General features: G+C 42.7%; 1 protein-coding gene across 1 annotated transcript; it reads right to left on the bottom strand.

The window, feature by feature from the left end:
• Positions 1-1,330: 1,330 nt before the first annotated feature.
• LOC125888624 (uncharacterized) lies at positions 1,331-17,270 on the bottom strand. Its single transcript, XM_049576088.1, has 13 exons — positions 17,148-17,270; positions 15,597-15,775; positions 13,989-15,503; positions 13,763-13,902; positions 8,743-8,917; positions 8,418-8,522; positions 6,723-6,915; positions 6,083-6,630; positions 5,858-5,996; positions 5,543-5,774; positions 2,326-2,448; positions 2,043-2,126; positions 1,331-1,949 (listed from the first exon to the last, which is right to left on the bottom strand). The coding sequence occupies exons 1-13, from the start codon at positions 17,216-17,218 to the stop codon at positions 1,584-1,586; spliced, it is 3,870 nt and encodes a 1,289-aa protein (XP_049432045.1). The 5' UTR covers positions 17,219-17,270; the 3' UTR covers positions 1,331-1,583.
• Positions 17,271-17,562: the final 292 nt, after the last annotated feature.

Raw genomic sequence — 17,562 nt, forward strand, 5'->3', positions numbered from 1 at the left:
GTAAAAAGAAAATTACAATATTTCCCTCTGATATTTAGTGATGTATAAGTATTAAGTAGCAGAAACCTAAATACTCAAGTAAAGTACAAGTGTGGCAAACTGTACTTAGGTAGAGTCCTTGAGTAAATGTGCTCAGTTACATTCCACCATTGTATCTTCTGTCTTACTGTAATGATTTTCTTCAACATTTTTGCTGTGCAATTTTGGCTTGCCCTTTTTTTTTTTTTTTTTTTAACTACAGGGGCATAATAAAAAATGCTGCATATGGCTAAAGGGGCTTAAATGCACACTCTTAGTTTGAAGGCAAAGCAGATCTCTTCCTGTATAATCATACTTAGCTAATCAAGGAATCATTTGATACCTGAAGCCGTCCAACGTGTTTTTGTGTAATTACACCCGATACCCTGTTCCGCATTGCTCTGTCACTTACAAAGACTGTTTGTCTACCGACCATGTTCATCTTCTACAATCTGTCAGAGTCCTGCAGTGATACAGCATAAACATGTCTTGAATACATTTTCTTTCTGTGTCAGTTTAAATTTGTTTCTTTCTTTCTCACTCAGTGTTGACACATTCATTGTCAATACTTTGACCTGTAGACTCCTTTAATGGAATATTCAGTCTGTGTAATTTTTAATTTAATTTTTATATACTTTATTAAATTCAATTTTTTTCACTCCGTTGTCATTAACACAATGGTCCGAAATACACAGACATGCACAAACAGGACCTATACATGCACAAAATGGAGAGATGTCAGAGTCAGGTACCCCGAGCAGTTGGGGGGTTCAGTGCCTTGCTCAAGGGCACTGGCAGTGCCCAGGAGATGAACTGGCACCTCTCCAGCCACCAGTCCACACTCCGCATTTGGTCTGGATAGGGACTTGAGCTGGCGACCCTCCGGTTCCCAACCCAGGTCCCTATGGACAGAGCTACTGCCGCCCCTTTGGCTGAAACAAATTGGGGACATGCTATTGTGCCTGTCCTGTGTCATTCATTTGTAAAGACATACTACCTGTTAATTAAGATGTTTGTGTTAAGATCTCAAGTCCAGCATACAGTATGAAGCCCAGTTTGGGAAACTCTCATTGGTTGGGTACCATTAGGCATGAACTGATTGTAGTACCAATATCACTTTGTACTTGTGAAGACTGGTGCTAAACCAGGGTTGGAAGTCGGTGCTAGAATTTCCTATTCAACCAGATGATTACAAACAGAAATAAAATTGTACTGTGGTAAGAACCACTGAATGATTACTGCATTAAGAGCATAATAAGGTCATATTGAGGTTCAAAGAGAGCAAACTCAAATGACAAGTCACTAAAAGTACAAGAAAAGAAGCCATTTTTATAGTTACCCACATTTTGTACATGATCCTTGTGAAAAATATTTATTTTTGCTTGTATGACTACATCTAAAAAATATTCTATTTACATAAGAAAATGTTTCTACTCCTGGTTGACATTAGGTATATCATAATAATATCATATCACTATTAACACAGCAGCACAGTGAATGATGACCTGTACTTGAACCCATACCTCATAAATAAAATGATTTTAGCTTTGCTAAATTTTTGATTTTTAACAATTTTTCTGGAGAAAAATCTGCATATCTGCCTGTTCGGGTAGAATGTGTGACCTCTCTTGGCTGACTGTGTCCCCTGCTGTGGAAAACACTCTCTCACGAGGAGTAGACGATGCCTGGATACAAAGGTATGAGTTGGAGAGTTGAGACAGGAGAGGCAGTGAGTCTCGTCTCCTCCACCACCAGGCCAGAGCATCCTCTGATGTGGGCACAGCAGGCAGGCTTCTGTACAGCTGTATTTCTTGCTGGACTTGTTCAGCTATTGGTGTCTTTTCTGCTGCTGTGATGCTCTTCAGAGCTCTGTCCTCATCTTCAAAAAGCTCCTCCAGGCCAGTCAGCCTCTGCCTTTTGGGATACAGAGACTGGCATATGCAAACGAAACAAACAAGATAAGTGTTAGACGATACTACTAGGATTAGGTACAACAAATGTTTGTGTCATGTAGATGACATTACCTCATCTGAATACTTGTTTTGCTCAGATACATCCTCAGCATCTCTGTCCTCATGCCAAAGTTTGTGTTCCTCCTGATTTGACACCTAAAGAAAAATATTTATTCATGGATAAGTTAAAAAAGTAATTAATCTTAACTACTTCAACTGAGAGTGTTTGAGATGGCTGACAGCAGGAAGAGACTTTGAACCTATCATACAGGGTAGAATGAGTGAGTACACATGTAATAACAGCATCTATTAATAGGACAAGTGTAACACTGGAAAGGAAAAGAGAATATTGTACCTTTGCTGAGGTTGTAACCGCAGCATTTTGCACTCTGTGCCAAATCTCATCTGAGTCGATTCTGTTCTTGAACCTTGGATCCATGGCGCTCGACTCCTGTAGGAACTTCCAAGTATCATCATCCTGAAATAAAGCATACAACTGTCAAAGAAATTGTAAAAAAAAAAAAAAAAAAGTGTGTAATGAAAACAGGCTCACTGGTACAGTATATTTTTCTATAGAATCATTTTGGCTAAACTTTCATTCTATCTCTTTAAAACTTAAACTCAGTTGCCCGTTTATCTGGTACACCTTGCTCAAACTCTTAAGAAATCTGATATAAATATTTAGATATTCTTTAATCTTCTCTGGTAGAAACTTTTGTTTAAGAGAGTTGTTGATTCAACTTCATGACCATTTTGGAGGATGCAGTTTGTGGTGTTGTCAAACGGTGCTGCATTAAACACAGAGGTGTTTCTGTTGTTAAGCTCAAGGGTTCTCAACCTTATTGCAGGTTAGCTATTTGAGCCTACCTTTAATGGTGGACAAAATATTAGACAAACATGTAATAACTAGGGTTGCCCAGGAGGTGTCGCCATTTTGACTGTATCAAAGGCTGCAAAAATTTGTGTTTCATGATAATTTATGGCATCAGAAAGCTTTGATTTTCCTGTCAGTAGTCTTGAATTTTTTTAAAAATCTAATTTGACTTTTTTTCCCCAGTTTGTTCACAACTTTTCCAGCAGCTGTCAAGTCTCCCTTGGAGACTAGAAACATATAAACACATTTTTATACTCTTCTCTACATAGAAGAATGATGCTTCATAGAGAATTTGACAAGACAACAAAACAAAACTAGAGCTGAAATGATAATTTTATTAATTGATTGGTCTATCGATAGAAAATAAACCTGAAACCATATTTATAATCACTTACTCTTTCAAGCAAAAATGCCAGTAGTTCTTTATAGTGGGGCGGCTTAGCAATCGTTCATTTTGTGATGAAAGCACAAAATTTGGTACATGTGTTGGTGGATATATTTCAAACAAATCTGGATATTGGGGCATCGCAAAAACACACCCTAGTTGCCGTAGCAACCGTTTATTCAATAAAATTAATCAAAATATTTAAATGATTCATTACAATATTTTAAAAACGTAAATATGTATTAAATTAAGAAAAATACAGTTAGACACACTCACAGTTCACATTAAATTAAGAACAAGCACAAATTTGCAATAGCTGCAACCTCATACATGCATGCATCCACACAACATGCATACCACACAATCTCATTTTTTCTGGCATAGTTACTCATGGTCTCTACTTACAGTATGCAAATTTCGAACATTTCTGGTCAAGTACTTTTTGAATTATTCAAGAAAAGCTTTGTGGACTGACTGACCAACCAACCAACCAACCAACCAACAGAGCGACCTATAGAGCTGCTGGTCGCAGCTAAAAAATACAGTTAGACACACTCACAGTGTCTCAAACACTTTCTACCCCACCACCACTACAAGCCAGCTAGCCAACTGCCAGCCAGCGGCAGTTGCTTCCTGCAACAAGCAGTGCAGTGAACTGTCCATCAAGGTAAACATTTTATTTCAACTGTAACTATGTAACAGAATATGTTATTTTTAGGATGTACACATTTTGAACATCATAGGTAAAGGCTAAAGAGAAAAACAGTCAATATGGGCCTCAGTAGAAAAGTAAATTGTAGGTGGCTGTACCTACACTAGTTGCCAATGGTTGCCAACTGCTAGTAATGGAAGAAGAGGAGGAAAACTTTGAGGCAACAACAACTTGGATTTCACGGACCATAAGTTTCTTTAGTGGGGCGGCATAGCTATAAAATTGTTCATTCTTGTGATAAAAGCACCAAATTTGGCAGATGTGTTGACAAATATATTTAGAACAAATCTGGATATTGGGACATCATAAACTCGCCCCCTGGTGACCACAGCAGGCAATTGAATCCTACCTGCCCATGGACCCGTCCCGTTAATTGGATCCACTCCAAAATGTAATGGCTTCTAAGTTGGACCATGCTACATGCCTCCACCAAGTTTTGTGAAAATCGGTTGGAAAGTTTTCACATAATCCTCATCCAAAAAATGAATGGCTACTAATTCTAGAAAGATATTGAGCTATGCTTCCCCACTAATCTGGCAAATGATTAAAATATTTTCATTTTTTGCTTTTTAAGGAACAACACAGGAAGACAAGCCAAATTGGAGGCCGTAAACTGTGAATGAGAAGCTAATAAAACGTTTTAAAAAGCTCTGGTTCTGTTCTTTTACATTTTTATAAAGCTTTTTCCACTTTAATATGCCTCTAAATTATATTTGTGGCACTAAAAACATGAAACAGCACCTATAGGATAGCCATACCATTCCATGCCAGTAACCACTGGCAGCCATTTTTGGTTGGTTGGTTGGTTGGTCAGTCGGTCGGTCCACAAAGCTTTTCTTGAATAATTCAAAAAGTAGTTGACCAAAAATGTTCGAAATTTGCATACTGCAAGTAGAGACCATGAGTAACTATGCCAGAAAAAATGATCAGGATTCATTCATAGGTGGCACTATACTAAGCATTTCAAAATGAAAATTTTGCTTTTCTTGAGGTTGTGTGGTATGCATGTTGTGTGGATGCATGCATGTATGAGGTCGCAGCTATTGCGAATTTGCACTTGTTCTTAATTTAATGTGAACTGTGAGTGTGTCTAACTGTATTTTTCTTAATTTAATACATATTTACATTTTTAAAATATTGTAATGAATCATTTAAATATTTTGATTAATTTTATTGAATAAATAGTTGCTACGGCAACTAGGGTGCGTTTTTGCGATGCCCCAATATCCAGATTTGTTTGAAATATATCCACCAACACATGTACCAAATTTTGTGCTTTCATCACAAAATGAACGATAGTTTAGCAATGCCACCCCACTATTAGTTCTTGTTTTTCAGTTGTGATGATTTGTTGCTCTTCTTTATCTCTTGTGACAGTAGGCCTTTGGACTCTTAGTTGGTAAATTGTAATGGGCATTTTTCACTATATTGTGAAATTTTACAGATTAAACAATTCATTCTGAAAATAGTCAACAGATTAATAGATAATAAAAGTAATCATTAGCTGCTACCCAAAGGAAAATCCCATATTTTGGAATGCTGATTACTTTTACAAGTTGTATTAATGACTTATCAGCACAATTATTTTGTTTTGTTCATACCTTGTAACTTGCAGACAGGTCATCCCGGGCTTTTTCTTTGAGTGAGGCTGTGAACAGAGAGTCCTCATCCTGGGTTTCAAAGTTGGCCATCAGTTTTTTCAGGATAGGAAATATCTGACTACAAGTTGGACTCTTGTCAGCTGAGACGCAGAGTGAAGACGTATACAAAGGCTTCATGATCCGAATGAACTCCTCTGCTTTTTGATGATCGTCGTCTGTGAGTGTTTCCAGCCTTTAAGTGTAATAATACAAGTTATTTCAACACAACTAACGATACTGTATTCTAATCTTCCTAGTAACTTTTATTACATTTACCTCTCAACAGACTGTTTGATCTGTGGATCTGTGGTGGTGGCCTGTATGGCAGCATACTGCTCTGCAAACCTCTCAATCATGAGGTAGAATGAACCCCAACGTGTTCGGACATCAAGCACTAAAGAGTGTTGCGGTAGATCTGAAAAACAGACGCACCCCTTAGTAGTATATTCTCTTAATTACACACTCCATGTATCTGAACAACAGAAAATATCAAATACTCACTCAAGAGCTGTTGTTTCTTCTGAAGAACAGTTTGAGCTGTGGAAGACCTTTTGATCCACACAACAACAGCTCTTATTCTTGATGCCCATCTGGTCACAGTGATGCTTAAGTACACCTTCTGTGCAGCAAGACTAAGTATTTGGGCAAAACATCCCAGCTTCCTAAACTGTGACTTCTTGATGGCAACATCCATGCTGGATCCATTATCCACTGTCACTGCAACAACTTTGTCCCTGACACCAAATTCCTCCAGTATGCCACCTATCTGTTCTGCCACTGCTGTGTCTGCCTGTGCGTCGTAAACTGGCTTTGTACGAAGCACTTTGTGCCTCATCTGGCCCTTTATTATAAAGTGCAAAGTAACTGTCAGGTAGCGGTCTTGAGCAAAACTTGTCCACCAGTCACACGTCACTGCAGCCTCAGACACCTGAAGCAACTCTTTGATTACATGGTTCTTCTCTACAGAGTACCATGATGGCATCCGTGTGTTCATGAGCTGATCTCTGGAAGGCAGCTGGTATTTTGGGTTTAGCATTTTTGTCATCTCTCTGAGTGAAGGCAGAAATGAAAATGCGGATGATCTATGATTATATAAATGTTCACATCTGTGCATCCAAAGTCCAGGTTAATAAAAACTTACCTAAACCACGGTAAATCCACTGTGGACAAGGGATGAAGTTCTTTCACAAGATATCTAGTTACAGCTTTGTGACACTCCTCTGTTCTTTGCTTGCTCAGCCTCTTTCTTGCAGCTGGAGTGAGGAGGGTTGTGACTGCAGACGTTGCACCTTCCTTGAGATTATCATCTGAGGTGGAAACATCACTTGAACTCCCTGTATTAAGAAAAGATAAAATGGAAAAAAAGATGACCCACCCACATGAACCTACATATTGACACTCAACTTTGCTTAATTTCCTGTAGGACTGCAGCTGATGATTTATTTCATTCTCAATTAAATGTGGAAAGTCTGAAAATAACAAAAAAAAATAACTTACACAATTCAATAAACCCCAGCACACATCTTTAGTTAAGCCTTTTTTTGTCTGACAAACTGTCAAAACCCCAAAATGTTCACTTTACTATCATAATCTGCAGACTATTTTTGCACTGAATTGTATTGTCTATAATATAATGAAAACTACCCATCGGAACTTGCTTATGTCCTTGCTGTTTGTTTTATCTGAGCAACAGTTTATAACTCAAAAATATTGTAGGACAAAGAAAAGCAGCAAATCCTAACAACTGTGAGCTGAAAGCAATGAAGGTTTAGCATTTTTGCTGAAAAAAATATTACCAGTTATTATTAATACCAATATTAACAGTTACTTGATTATCAAAATGCAAGTAGTTGCCCATTGAGTAATTGTTTTAGCACTAATTTCCTGTAATAACTGCCTGCATAGAGTGTGCCAGGGCTGACGTCAAAACCCGGAAGTTTAGCATTGCAGTGGTTCCTGGAAGAGAAAGTGAATGTGATTTTTGCATTGTGTTTTGGATTATGTCAGAAATTAAGCTCTGTGGCTAACCTAAGTTTATGATACTTACAGGTTTTGTTCAGCGAGATAATCTTCACATATGAACACCTTTCATATCGCATTTGAAGCTTAAATGCGATCGCCAGAAGTAAAAAGCTAATGTTAGGCTTTAACGACTACATGACTACTCCACGGTCACATGACTCTTGACGTCACCGCCACTAAGCTTTCAACTGATTTCGGCCGCTTTATTTTAAAAAAAATTATATAATGGGGAAATCGGACTGTTTAAGCTAAATAAGAATCTGTAATGGCAGACTGCCAGCACTCTCGCCTCTTCGGGGGTGATGACGTTTAACATCCCTGACTGGGTTTGTAGTCGTATTAAGCAACTTGTTAGCAACCGCCTTTTTTACGACACGTAAAAGCTTCAAAATTCACAAGTGGGGTATTTACTGACGTGTTTTATGTCGTAGAACAAAACCTGAAACTCGCTTAAGCTTTTGTTAACCACAGACCTTATTTGAGACATTTTACCAAAATCCCATTCAAAAAACGTATTGACTTTTTGACGAGAGAACCCGAAGTGCTAAAAGCGCTAACGGAGTTCCGGGTTTACTGGCACACTATTCCAGCAGACCGAATGTAAAACTCAACAGATTCCCATATCAAACTATAACTTTATTGGTCCAAATGTCACAAATTGACACATGTAGATGGAAACCAAGGTTTCAAAGCTTGAAAGTAATGCTAAAGGTAATATTAACATTGCTAGACTGAAATTTAAAATACAGATACAGATACAATTGTGAACTGTAAAAATGTCAACTAGATTCACAATTCTCCTACTAATACTTACGAGCAACCAGGCTGCTTCTTATTATCCCCATGCACACTGAATCCCAAAGTTCCTCTGCATTTACTTCTCCAATGCTCGATTCAGACAGACCTGTAATCTCGAACCCTGCACAAATGATTTTGTGGAAAATACACAAATATTACTGTTTACCCATACCACAATTATGTAGGGGAAGACTAAAAGCATACTAGCAAAAGAGCATCAGTATGAAACCCTCTTGTGGCTATCAGAAAAATAAGCTTTAAAGCTGTTCAAATGATAATAAATGTACTTTTAACATTCAATTCACAGTACATGTACCCACTGGGATACAAGACATACTCACCTGCCATGTTGAAAACCCCCTTCTGATAAAGATCCATCATGATTACAGATGGACAGTTGTGACTTGTAAGAGCTTCGAAGTGGAGGTATGCCTGAAGCACTTCTATGGCACATGGAGACTTGACACCTACTGTCCGCTCTAGCACCTCCACCACTCCATCAACAGCAGTGTGATTCTAAAACAAAAGAGAAGCAGACTTAAAATAACATTGTCAAATAATAATCTCTCTGAGAAAAACAACAACAAAACAAAACGGATGGTTACAGAAGGTAACCGTGGTTCTATGAATAAAGGTCAACATGCCACCATATGGGTCACTCTCTCCGAGGATGAGCTGTTTCAGGAGACAATGTAGCAAATTAATCACATTAACACCTCCGCTAGGGCTGGGCGGTATGACCTAAAATTTATATCACGGTATAAATCGAATCCCTTCACGGTAACGGTATATATCGTGGTATAAATTTCAGTGTAAAAGTTATAATAGAAGTGTTTCTGAATGGGTTTTGTAAGGTAATTTCCTTCTTTTAGCAAAATCCTAAATGACTGACTTGTGTTTTTTCCACCTGGACCTTTATGCTCTGCTATTTCTCCTCTAATCATCACGCTGTAACTTGTGACAGGCTGCTATGATACCACAACTATCACACATTCACATGTGGAGTTTTTTGTGGAGCCCCTAGCGTCACATAGGTTTACATTACCAAAGGTTTATGACAAACTCTCTTGCCGAAAACCAACTCCCATGTGCGCATGGCGAGAGAGGAGAGAGAGAGACGCTGTGCCAAATTTATATCATTTCTACCGTCTACCGCATATACCGTGCAGCCCTAACCTCCGCCCTGCGGGTGCAATCAGAGCCTATATATACAGCTGTGTGATCGCCTGTTCAGTCTCTTTTCTCCGACTGAGGCTGAACCAGCCTTCTGAATGACACTGCAAGCTGGCGTGTTGACCTTTATTCATAGAACCACGGTTACCTTCTGACACCATCCGTTCTATTTCATATCAGGTCAACACCGTATGGGTCAAAAGTATACCAAATAAGGTCAGGCAGGAGGTGTAGTGAGGCCAAAAACACTCTGAACAACAGTTCGGTTTAGAACATAGTTTATTGAGGAAAGCCTCAGGTTGTGATAAAACAGTCAAAGGCCGATGAAGGCCACCTGTTGTGAAATAAAACATTTTCAACTGAGAAGGAAAAGGTCCCCATAAACAGAACCTCCTTAATCAATGAAACACAACCACCGGGTGAATACCAACCCTGAAGCCGTGGTCCAGTACGGCAGGGACCACACACACTTTCCTGGCCTGAAGCCACGGTCCAGCATGGCAGGGACCGCACAGTTCACTGGCCTGCTTCCAGAATGGCAGAGGCCATTGATGAAGCAAAATTTAGTCTGTAAAACCTTGCAAAGGTCCCAGAAGAGGCCCAACTGGCCGCCGCACAAATGTCCTCCAAGGGAGCCCCCTTGAAGAGCGCCCAGGAGGCAGCCATCCCTCTGGTGGAGTGGGCCACCACTCCCCTAGGTGGAGGGACCCCAGCACCATCATAGGCCAGAGCTATGGCCTCGACGACCCAGCGGGCCAAACGCTGTTTGCACAGAGCTTGGCCCAGCTTAGCTTCCCCATAGCACACAAAGAGCTGATCGGTCTGTCTAACGGGGCGTGTGCGGTCAATGTACACCCTCAGAGACTGCACTGGACAGACCAAGTGCAACTGGGCTGCCTCCGCAGATTCATGGGATGGAGGATGGAAGGGCTCCAGAACCAAGGGCCTCAACACAAAAGAGCGAGGGAGCACCTTCGGTAAAAAAGATGGATTAGGCAGGAGAGAGATGGCAGATCCCTCTCTCTCTCCTAATCTCAGACAAGACAGATGCACAGACAGGGAATGCAGTTCAGACACCCGCTTCGCTGAGGCCATGGCAAGGAGAAAGGCTATTTTGAGGGTAAGAAGCTCCAGCCCCAAATTGGCCAAAGGCTCAAAAGAAGGCTCCGACAGAACCCGCAGCATCAACTGCAAATCCCATGATGGGACCATGTGGGACCTTGGTGGCCATATACGCCTAGCCCCCTTCAAAAACTGGCTAACAAGGGGCTGTGAGCCCACTGTCCTACCCTCAATAGGGATGTGATGGTCAGATATGGCCGCCACGTAACCCCTCAAGGTGGATTCTGTCAGCCCTTTCTCCAACGGTGTCTGTAAAAATAAGAGGACCCCCCGTGTCCCACAGGGGACCGGGGGGTCCTCCTCTCCTGTCCTGCACACCACTGGCAAAACCGTTTCCATCTACCAGCGTAAAGCACCTTGGTAGAGGGAGATCTGGCTGCCTGCAGGGTAGCCATAACAGCAGGACTCAAGCTGCAGCGCGGGCCCCGTCTAGGGGCCAGACACGCAGCCTGTAAATCCCTGGGTTCTGGTGCCGGAGCTGCCCTTGAGCCTGCGACAGCATGTCCGGCCTGACTGGGAGACACCATGGGGTTCCTGCCAGCAGCCTCTGCAAGGTCGCCATCCATGGCTGATGTGGCCAATCTGGGGCCACAAGCAGAACCCTGGCCTCCATCATCCCCATCTTGGCCAGAACGGCTGGTATGAGGGGAAACGGAGGAAACGCATAGCAGACCCTGGGGCCACCGGCCTGCAAGAGCGTCCACCCCCAATGTTCCCACCAGCCCCGCTATGGAGTACCACAGCGGGCAGTGGGTGGTCTCCACTGAGGCAAACAGGTCTACCTGGGCCTCTCCGAATCGAGACCAAATGGCTTCCACAATCTGTGGGTGAAGTCGCCACTCCCCTGGCCTGGGGCCGCCCCTGGACAGGAGATCTGCTGCCACGTTCACCTCCCCCGGCAAGTAGATGGCTTTCAGGGACACACCCTGAGCATGAGCCCAGAGGAGGAGTTTGTGTGCCAGGTCATGCAGGGACCATGACCGCAGACCTCCCTGGTGGCTGATACAGGCAACCACGGTTGAATTGTCGGTCCGAACCAACACATGCTTCCCTCGAATCACGGGACGGAAATACACCAAGGCCCGATACACTGCCTCTAGTTCGAGCAGGTTGATGTGAGCCCCCCTCCAAAAGGGACCCCACCGGCCCCGGGCTGGGTGGTGCTCCCACAGAGCCCCCCAACCTGTTTCTGAGGCACCCGTAGTTACGGTCACCCTTGAGCACACTGGGCCCAGTGGAACTCCTTCCCTGAGGCCCAGGGCCGTAGTCCACCATACAATTGCAATTGCAATTGCTGGGAGGCAAATCAAAGACACAGGGATAGCCCTCAGGCCATCCTCGTGGGGGCTCACCTTGTGCCTGGCAAGCCAATGCTGCAGCGGTCGCATATGAAGCAACCCCAGGGGCACCACCTGGGATGCTGCCGCCATGAGGCCCAACAGCCTCCGGCCATGCTTACACTGTTATGTGCTCGCCCACAGTTAAATGTGACAAGGTGTCCATCAGCACCGCTGTCCTCTTCAAGGTCAGGACAGCTCTCATTGAGGTTGAATCTATAACCAAACCCAGATATTCCACCCTCCTGGATGGAACAAGGCAACTCTTCTCCCTGTTCAAGGCCTGCCCCAGGTCCTCGATTTGTTTCAACACCGTCGAGGTGTCAAGCCGGGCTTGTTGTTCTGTTGGGGAGCAAACCAACCAATCGTCCAGGTAATTCAAGATATGAATACCCTGGCGACGGAGAGGGGCCAGTACCGCCTCCATGCACTTTGTGAAGGTGTGAGGGGACAAGGACAGGCCGAACGGGAGGACGGTGTACTCGTACGCAGTGCCTTGAAAGAAGAAACAGAGGTACTTCCTGTGGTCTCTGTGTACAGGAATGTGGAAGTATGCGTCTCGCAGATCCACTGTAGTGAACCAGTCCCCGTGTCTTATAGATGACAGAAGGTGCGACAGACGGAGCATATGGAAGGGTAGGCGTTTCAGAAAGCCAGGGGCCCTCGGATAACAGGTTGCGGTGCCCTGGAGGCCATAGAGACGGCCGGAAAGGACCCATGACCCCAGCGCAAACATGAGACTGGTACATCCCTCACAGAGACTCAGGCTCCGAAGCCTGCGAAGAACCATCCCCCAAATCAGAGAGCGACTGGACATCCTCCTCGGACTGGGGGTCATGCAGGTAGTCCAGATTGTCAGCGGCTGCAACAGAAAGCACATCTGGATCCTTATCCCAGACCTCAGGGGCTGGCCTGCTCACGTCATGCAGCCCCAAAGGGCGCTGAGCATGAACAAGCTCCTGCAGGGTATCTTGTATTGCCTGCACCTGCAGCTGCCCAAACTCCGCCTCCGGGCGCTTCCTCTTCTGCGTGCGCCATCTTTCCACCAGTGGCAGACCGCGCGCCGCCTCTGTTTCCAGCTCATCCTCCGCCTGCTGACCGCCTTGGCCAGGGGGAATTGAGGGAGGGGGAAAATGTCGCCATCGCCGTCCTGTGACATGGTCTGGCACGCCAAGACAGTCACTCGGAGGAAAATACAGGTGTGGATAAAGCCTCAGGCAGCGTACGACCTCGTGGCCGCAGCGGCTCCTCTCAGCTCGAAAAAGTAAGTCTCTTTTTTCCTTTCTTTCTTACTACTCACCTGGTTTAAGACCACAACAAACAATTTCAGCCACGTGAGGTAGCGTTTTCCCTCACGGGAAAAGAGGCTCCCCGCAGCGCCACACAATAAATACAACTCCAAAAACGATCCGATGATCCGCGCACTCTACCTTACTGCAGCAACAAGCTGTTCCTGAAGGAAGAAGGCGTAAAAGTATCGCTATTGATAGTTTCACATAACATGTTTCAATTTGAAAACCATACTCACGCGCTCCAGGAGGAGAAAAAGAGACTGAACAGGCGATCACACAGCACAGATATAGGCTCTGATTGCACCCGCAGGGCGGAGGTGTTAATGTGATTAATACATTGTCTCCTTAAACAGCTCACACTCGGAGAGAGTAACCCATGCGGTGGCGTGTTGACCTGATATGAAATAGAACACTTCTTTCATGAAATACAAGAGTACCTTGATTGACTTTTGTAGAAGCATGCACAGTTGCAGACTTAGGATTATGTGGTCATTGTAATTGTGAAGTCCCTCACTCCACTCCTGGTAACGGTAGACCATTTCACAATCTGGACACTGTTTGAAAAACGTTGAGTTATCTGGAAGACATAAAAACATGTGTTAGAGGGACTGCCAGACCAAAAACGAAGACTATAGTTTAATAGGTGCGTGTTTGCAGACAAACCTTCCATCACTCCTGTTGAAGTAATGACTCTCGCTTTGTTGGTTATGAGCACTGGCTCTGTTAAATAAACACCACCTGGGCACTCTTGGCAGACAGTTTGAGCCGGAACCAAATGCTTTGGGAAGTCTATATCAGACTCACACTGGGTGATGTCTTCTGGAAACTCAGAGGGCAGTTTCTTTTGGTTATAAATGTACTTTGCCATCTGTTTTAGTCCGTCTTCTTTTAGTGGATGCAAAGTTCCAGTTGAATTTTCTGAGGAGGTCTCTGCAGGTGAGTCTTCCATGAATTCAGAAAGGCTTAGTGGTGCATCTTGATTGGCATCTGAGGTTAATAACTCTTTTTTGGTTTGGAAGAGATACCATTTGGCTATGCATTTGTGCAAGCAGGAAATTCTCCCTTGAGAACACTCACAATGCCACAGCCCTCTCTTTACAAAGTATGTCACAAATAACCGCCCCAACTTGCTATACTGTGACACTTCGGGCTCAAACACAGACAAAAACAAGCAATGAGTTCCACCAAGATCCACAAGAGTAACAAGTGGGGCTTTACTCTGAGACGCTTGCTCATGATAGTTAAGGCACTTAGCCCCCATGTCCTTTCCAATCCATTTACTGGAAACCAGTTCCTTCAACACACAAGGTTTCAAGTCTTCTCTTCTTGCTCGAGTGAAACAAAAATCAACAGACTGTAGATGAGGACACTGTCTAGAAGGCAAGCCACTCTTCCTTCGAAAATCTGAAACAGCCTCACACCGCTCTTCTCCACACACCATTTTGTGTGCGCTGTCTGATCTCTTTTTGATGACATGAACTGGTACAGCAGTGGCCTTGTAAGACTTTGCTACAGCGTATATGCCATTATAAGAGTCAATGCATTGACTCCTAAGATGGTCTTTGGCTGTTATGTCCTTCTCAGAAATTGACTGACAGAAATGTTTTCTGAGTTTATGTTTTCTTAGATTTTTTTTATTTAAGTATAGGCTGCACATTGGACATTTTATTTTCCTCACCACTGTTCTGAATATTTTTCGTGTTTCCTTAACAGGGTTGTCTGTTAAAGTAGAGGGGTGGTCCAATGAGACAGACAGGTCAGGTGGAGCTGCAGGATGGCCTTCTGTAACTGTGGGTTCAGTGAGGCAGTCAGGTGCAGCAAGACACTGGTTTGATGCGCATTTTTCAACAAGAGGGACTGCTGTGGATTTCAACTGAGCAGGGGGCTCAGATGGAGCAGGGGACTGTCCCATCATGATAGTTTGCTGAAAAGGGGCAGTGACATTGAGCAGGAGGAAGGTACCCTGCCCAACTGTGGTAGCTAGCTGAACTGGAGTGCAAGGTGGAGCAGCAGACTGGACACCTGTGGCTGCTGCTGTTGTTGTTGATCTTTGCATCTCCAAACATTTTTCCATATGACTTTCAAACTGTTTCCGGGTTATAATTGTCTTTGAACAGTATGGACAGTGATAATGTCTTTCTCCTCTGCACTGCAGTTGGCAAACATGAATATTAAACTCTGCAAAGAAAAAAAATCATGAAAGTGGATATTGTGTTAAAGGGTGCACTTTCTGTATTTATTGCAGGCTCAGGTAGCAGCTTGTATTCTGACCTCCATGTTGCAAGGCCCTCATTCGGTGGATTTCTACATGTGTCCAAACCCTTGCATAGTCTCCTTTTGGCTTGTAGACAGACGGCTGGCAGAACGGACAGTGGTACAGCTTGCAGTCTTTGCACAACACCACAGGCATGCGGCCATCTGATCGCCTGCGCACTGTGACGTGCAAGTTCCTGGAGACACACCAAAAACATTTTCACAAATAATCATGTTGTGCATCAGACAATTCAGGTATAACATTTGTGATTTTGATTTGTGAGTGGACAGGTTAACTCATTGGTAGGCAAATTAAGGTTTAGTTTTTGGTTTAGTGTAGGTGAAAATGATATTTTGTCTTGTGTCTTGACTGTAATAATCAGAGGTTTTTATGATGTCGTCCAGAAAATAGAGTTGCAACCTTGTACTGTTATTTATTCTTTATTACTGGTATTTTTGTCATTTCTGGGCCTGTACTGTTATTTTTTGTTGCTGATTGACTGATTTTTTCTTTGGTTTTGTTTTCCTTCCTGCATGGGACTGCCTACATGAGCCAGTGTATCACTGTACTCAATGTAAGGGTTCCTTTTTGTGCTGAGAAAATTCTCTTACTTTTTAAGCTAAATAAACTCTTTGACAACTCTCTTGGATCAGCTGGAAAAGTCATCATCACAAAGCTGAAAACAAGGCTGTTTCTTTCCGACACCATGAAAAGTTGACCTTTTAGAGATGCATAGTTATCACATGAAAGCCAACCTACAAACATATGATGACCTTATAAAATACGATGTATTGCTGTAAATTTAACTACCCAATAATATATAAAGGATTTAAAATTAGCACAGCCTCAAACATTTACAGCAGTAAAATGCAACATAGACATTACTGCAAGAGTAATATAAAATCAAGAGACATCATATGTTATAATAAAGCACTGACAGGGCACGTTTTATTGCACAGTGAGTATTTTTATTTTTCATAATTTTAGTACATTTTAATGATTTAATGATTTTACTTAAGTAAGGTTTTAAATGTACAACATTTTAGTTGTAATGAAGTATTTTCACAGTGGCATCATTTAGCCAACTTAACTTATCTTTCATTTAAATTAGGGAACAGTAAAACATGTCATCTCAATATGAAAACGTCACGAAAGGTTCACATGCGGAGGAAGAAATAAAGCTGTAGATTTCATATGCAATGGGCTTTAAAGAGTCAGTTCACCCTAATATCAAAACTGAGGACGTTTACTAAAGTTGCGCCTTTAAAATTGTTATCAATAAAGTACTCCTGAAACACACTGTAACACAGAAAACGCTGTGCTTCTTACACGCTAGGTTATAGTATGCAAGCTGTGAATAAAGCCAAACAAACAGTTATTTAAGGTACATAAAAGTGCAGCTAGAGTTGACGTCAATAGCTAAGGTTAGCTTGCGGTTCGCCGATAGCCCGGTATAGTTTGTATATTTTTCTTCTATGACTAGTTCCATAGTTTGTGACCATGGCGCACAACTATATGGGTAAAGTGCTAATTTAGTGTTTAGATTAAATCTCTTAAAAAAATCTTACCCTTCCACACTCCCAGAAAGATGCTCCCGCACCCACTTCGCCTCACAACACGCCCCTGACACCTGCGCCATCTTGGCTGCAGTTTCCTGGAGTTAGCAGTGTGTGTTGTAGGTTGTACTCCTGCTGTACCCTGTTAGCCCTCTGGTGGTCACAGGCGGTCAAAAGAGCTTTTTTTTTAAATTTTTTTTTTTATTAAAGTCATCTTTATTGCAAAAAGTGGTTTACAGTCCAGATGTGACTTACAGAGATAGATATATGTAATAAAGAACGAACATATAAAATACAGATAAGGACAAAAGAAGCTTTGCCAGGGGAGGCTTATAAGTTATTAAAAGGAGAAAGAGGACCATATGTTGACAGTTTTAACTGCCTTTCTGTTGTTGGAGCCAGAAATCAAATTAATATAATGTACAAC

The sequence above is a fragment of the Epinephelus fuscoguttatus genome, linkage group LG5, assembly GCF_011397635.1.
Source record: "Epinephelus fuscoguttatus linkage group LG5, E.fuscoguttatus.final_Chr_v1".
NCBI classification, from domain to species: domain Eukaryota; kingdom Metazoa; phylum Chordata; class Actinopteri; order Perciformes; family Serranidae; genus Epinephelus; species Epinephelus fuscoguttatus.

Bases quoted from the DNA above. Each gene is read 5' to 3' on its own strand.
- LOC125888624 (XM_049576088.1), bottom strand. From the start codon at position 17,218: ATGGCGCAGGTGTCAGGGGCGTGTTGTGAGGCGAAGTGGGTGCGGGAG. The intron at 5,997-6,082 runs GTGAGTATTTGA...TCTGTTTTTCAG, and splicing joins GAAGAAACAACAGCTCTTGA to ATCTACCGCAACACTCTTTA. The intron at 2,127-2,325 runs GTACAATATTCT...ATTTTTCTTTAG, and splicing joins CGGTTACAACCTCAGCAAAG to GTGTCAAATCAGGAGGAACA.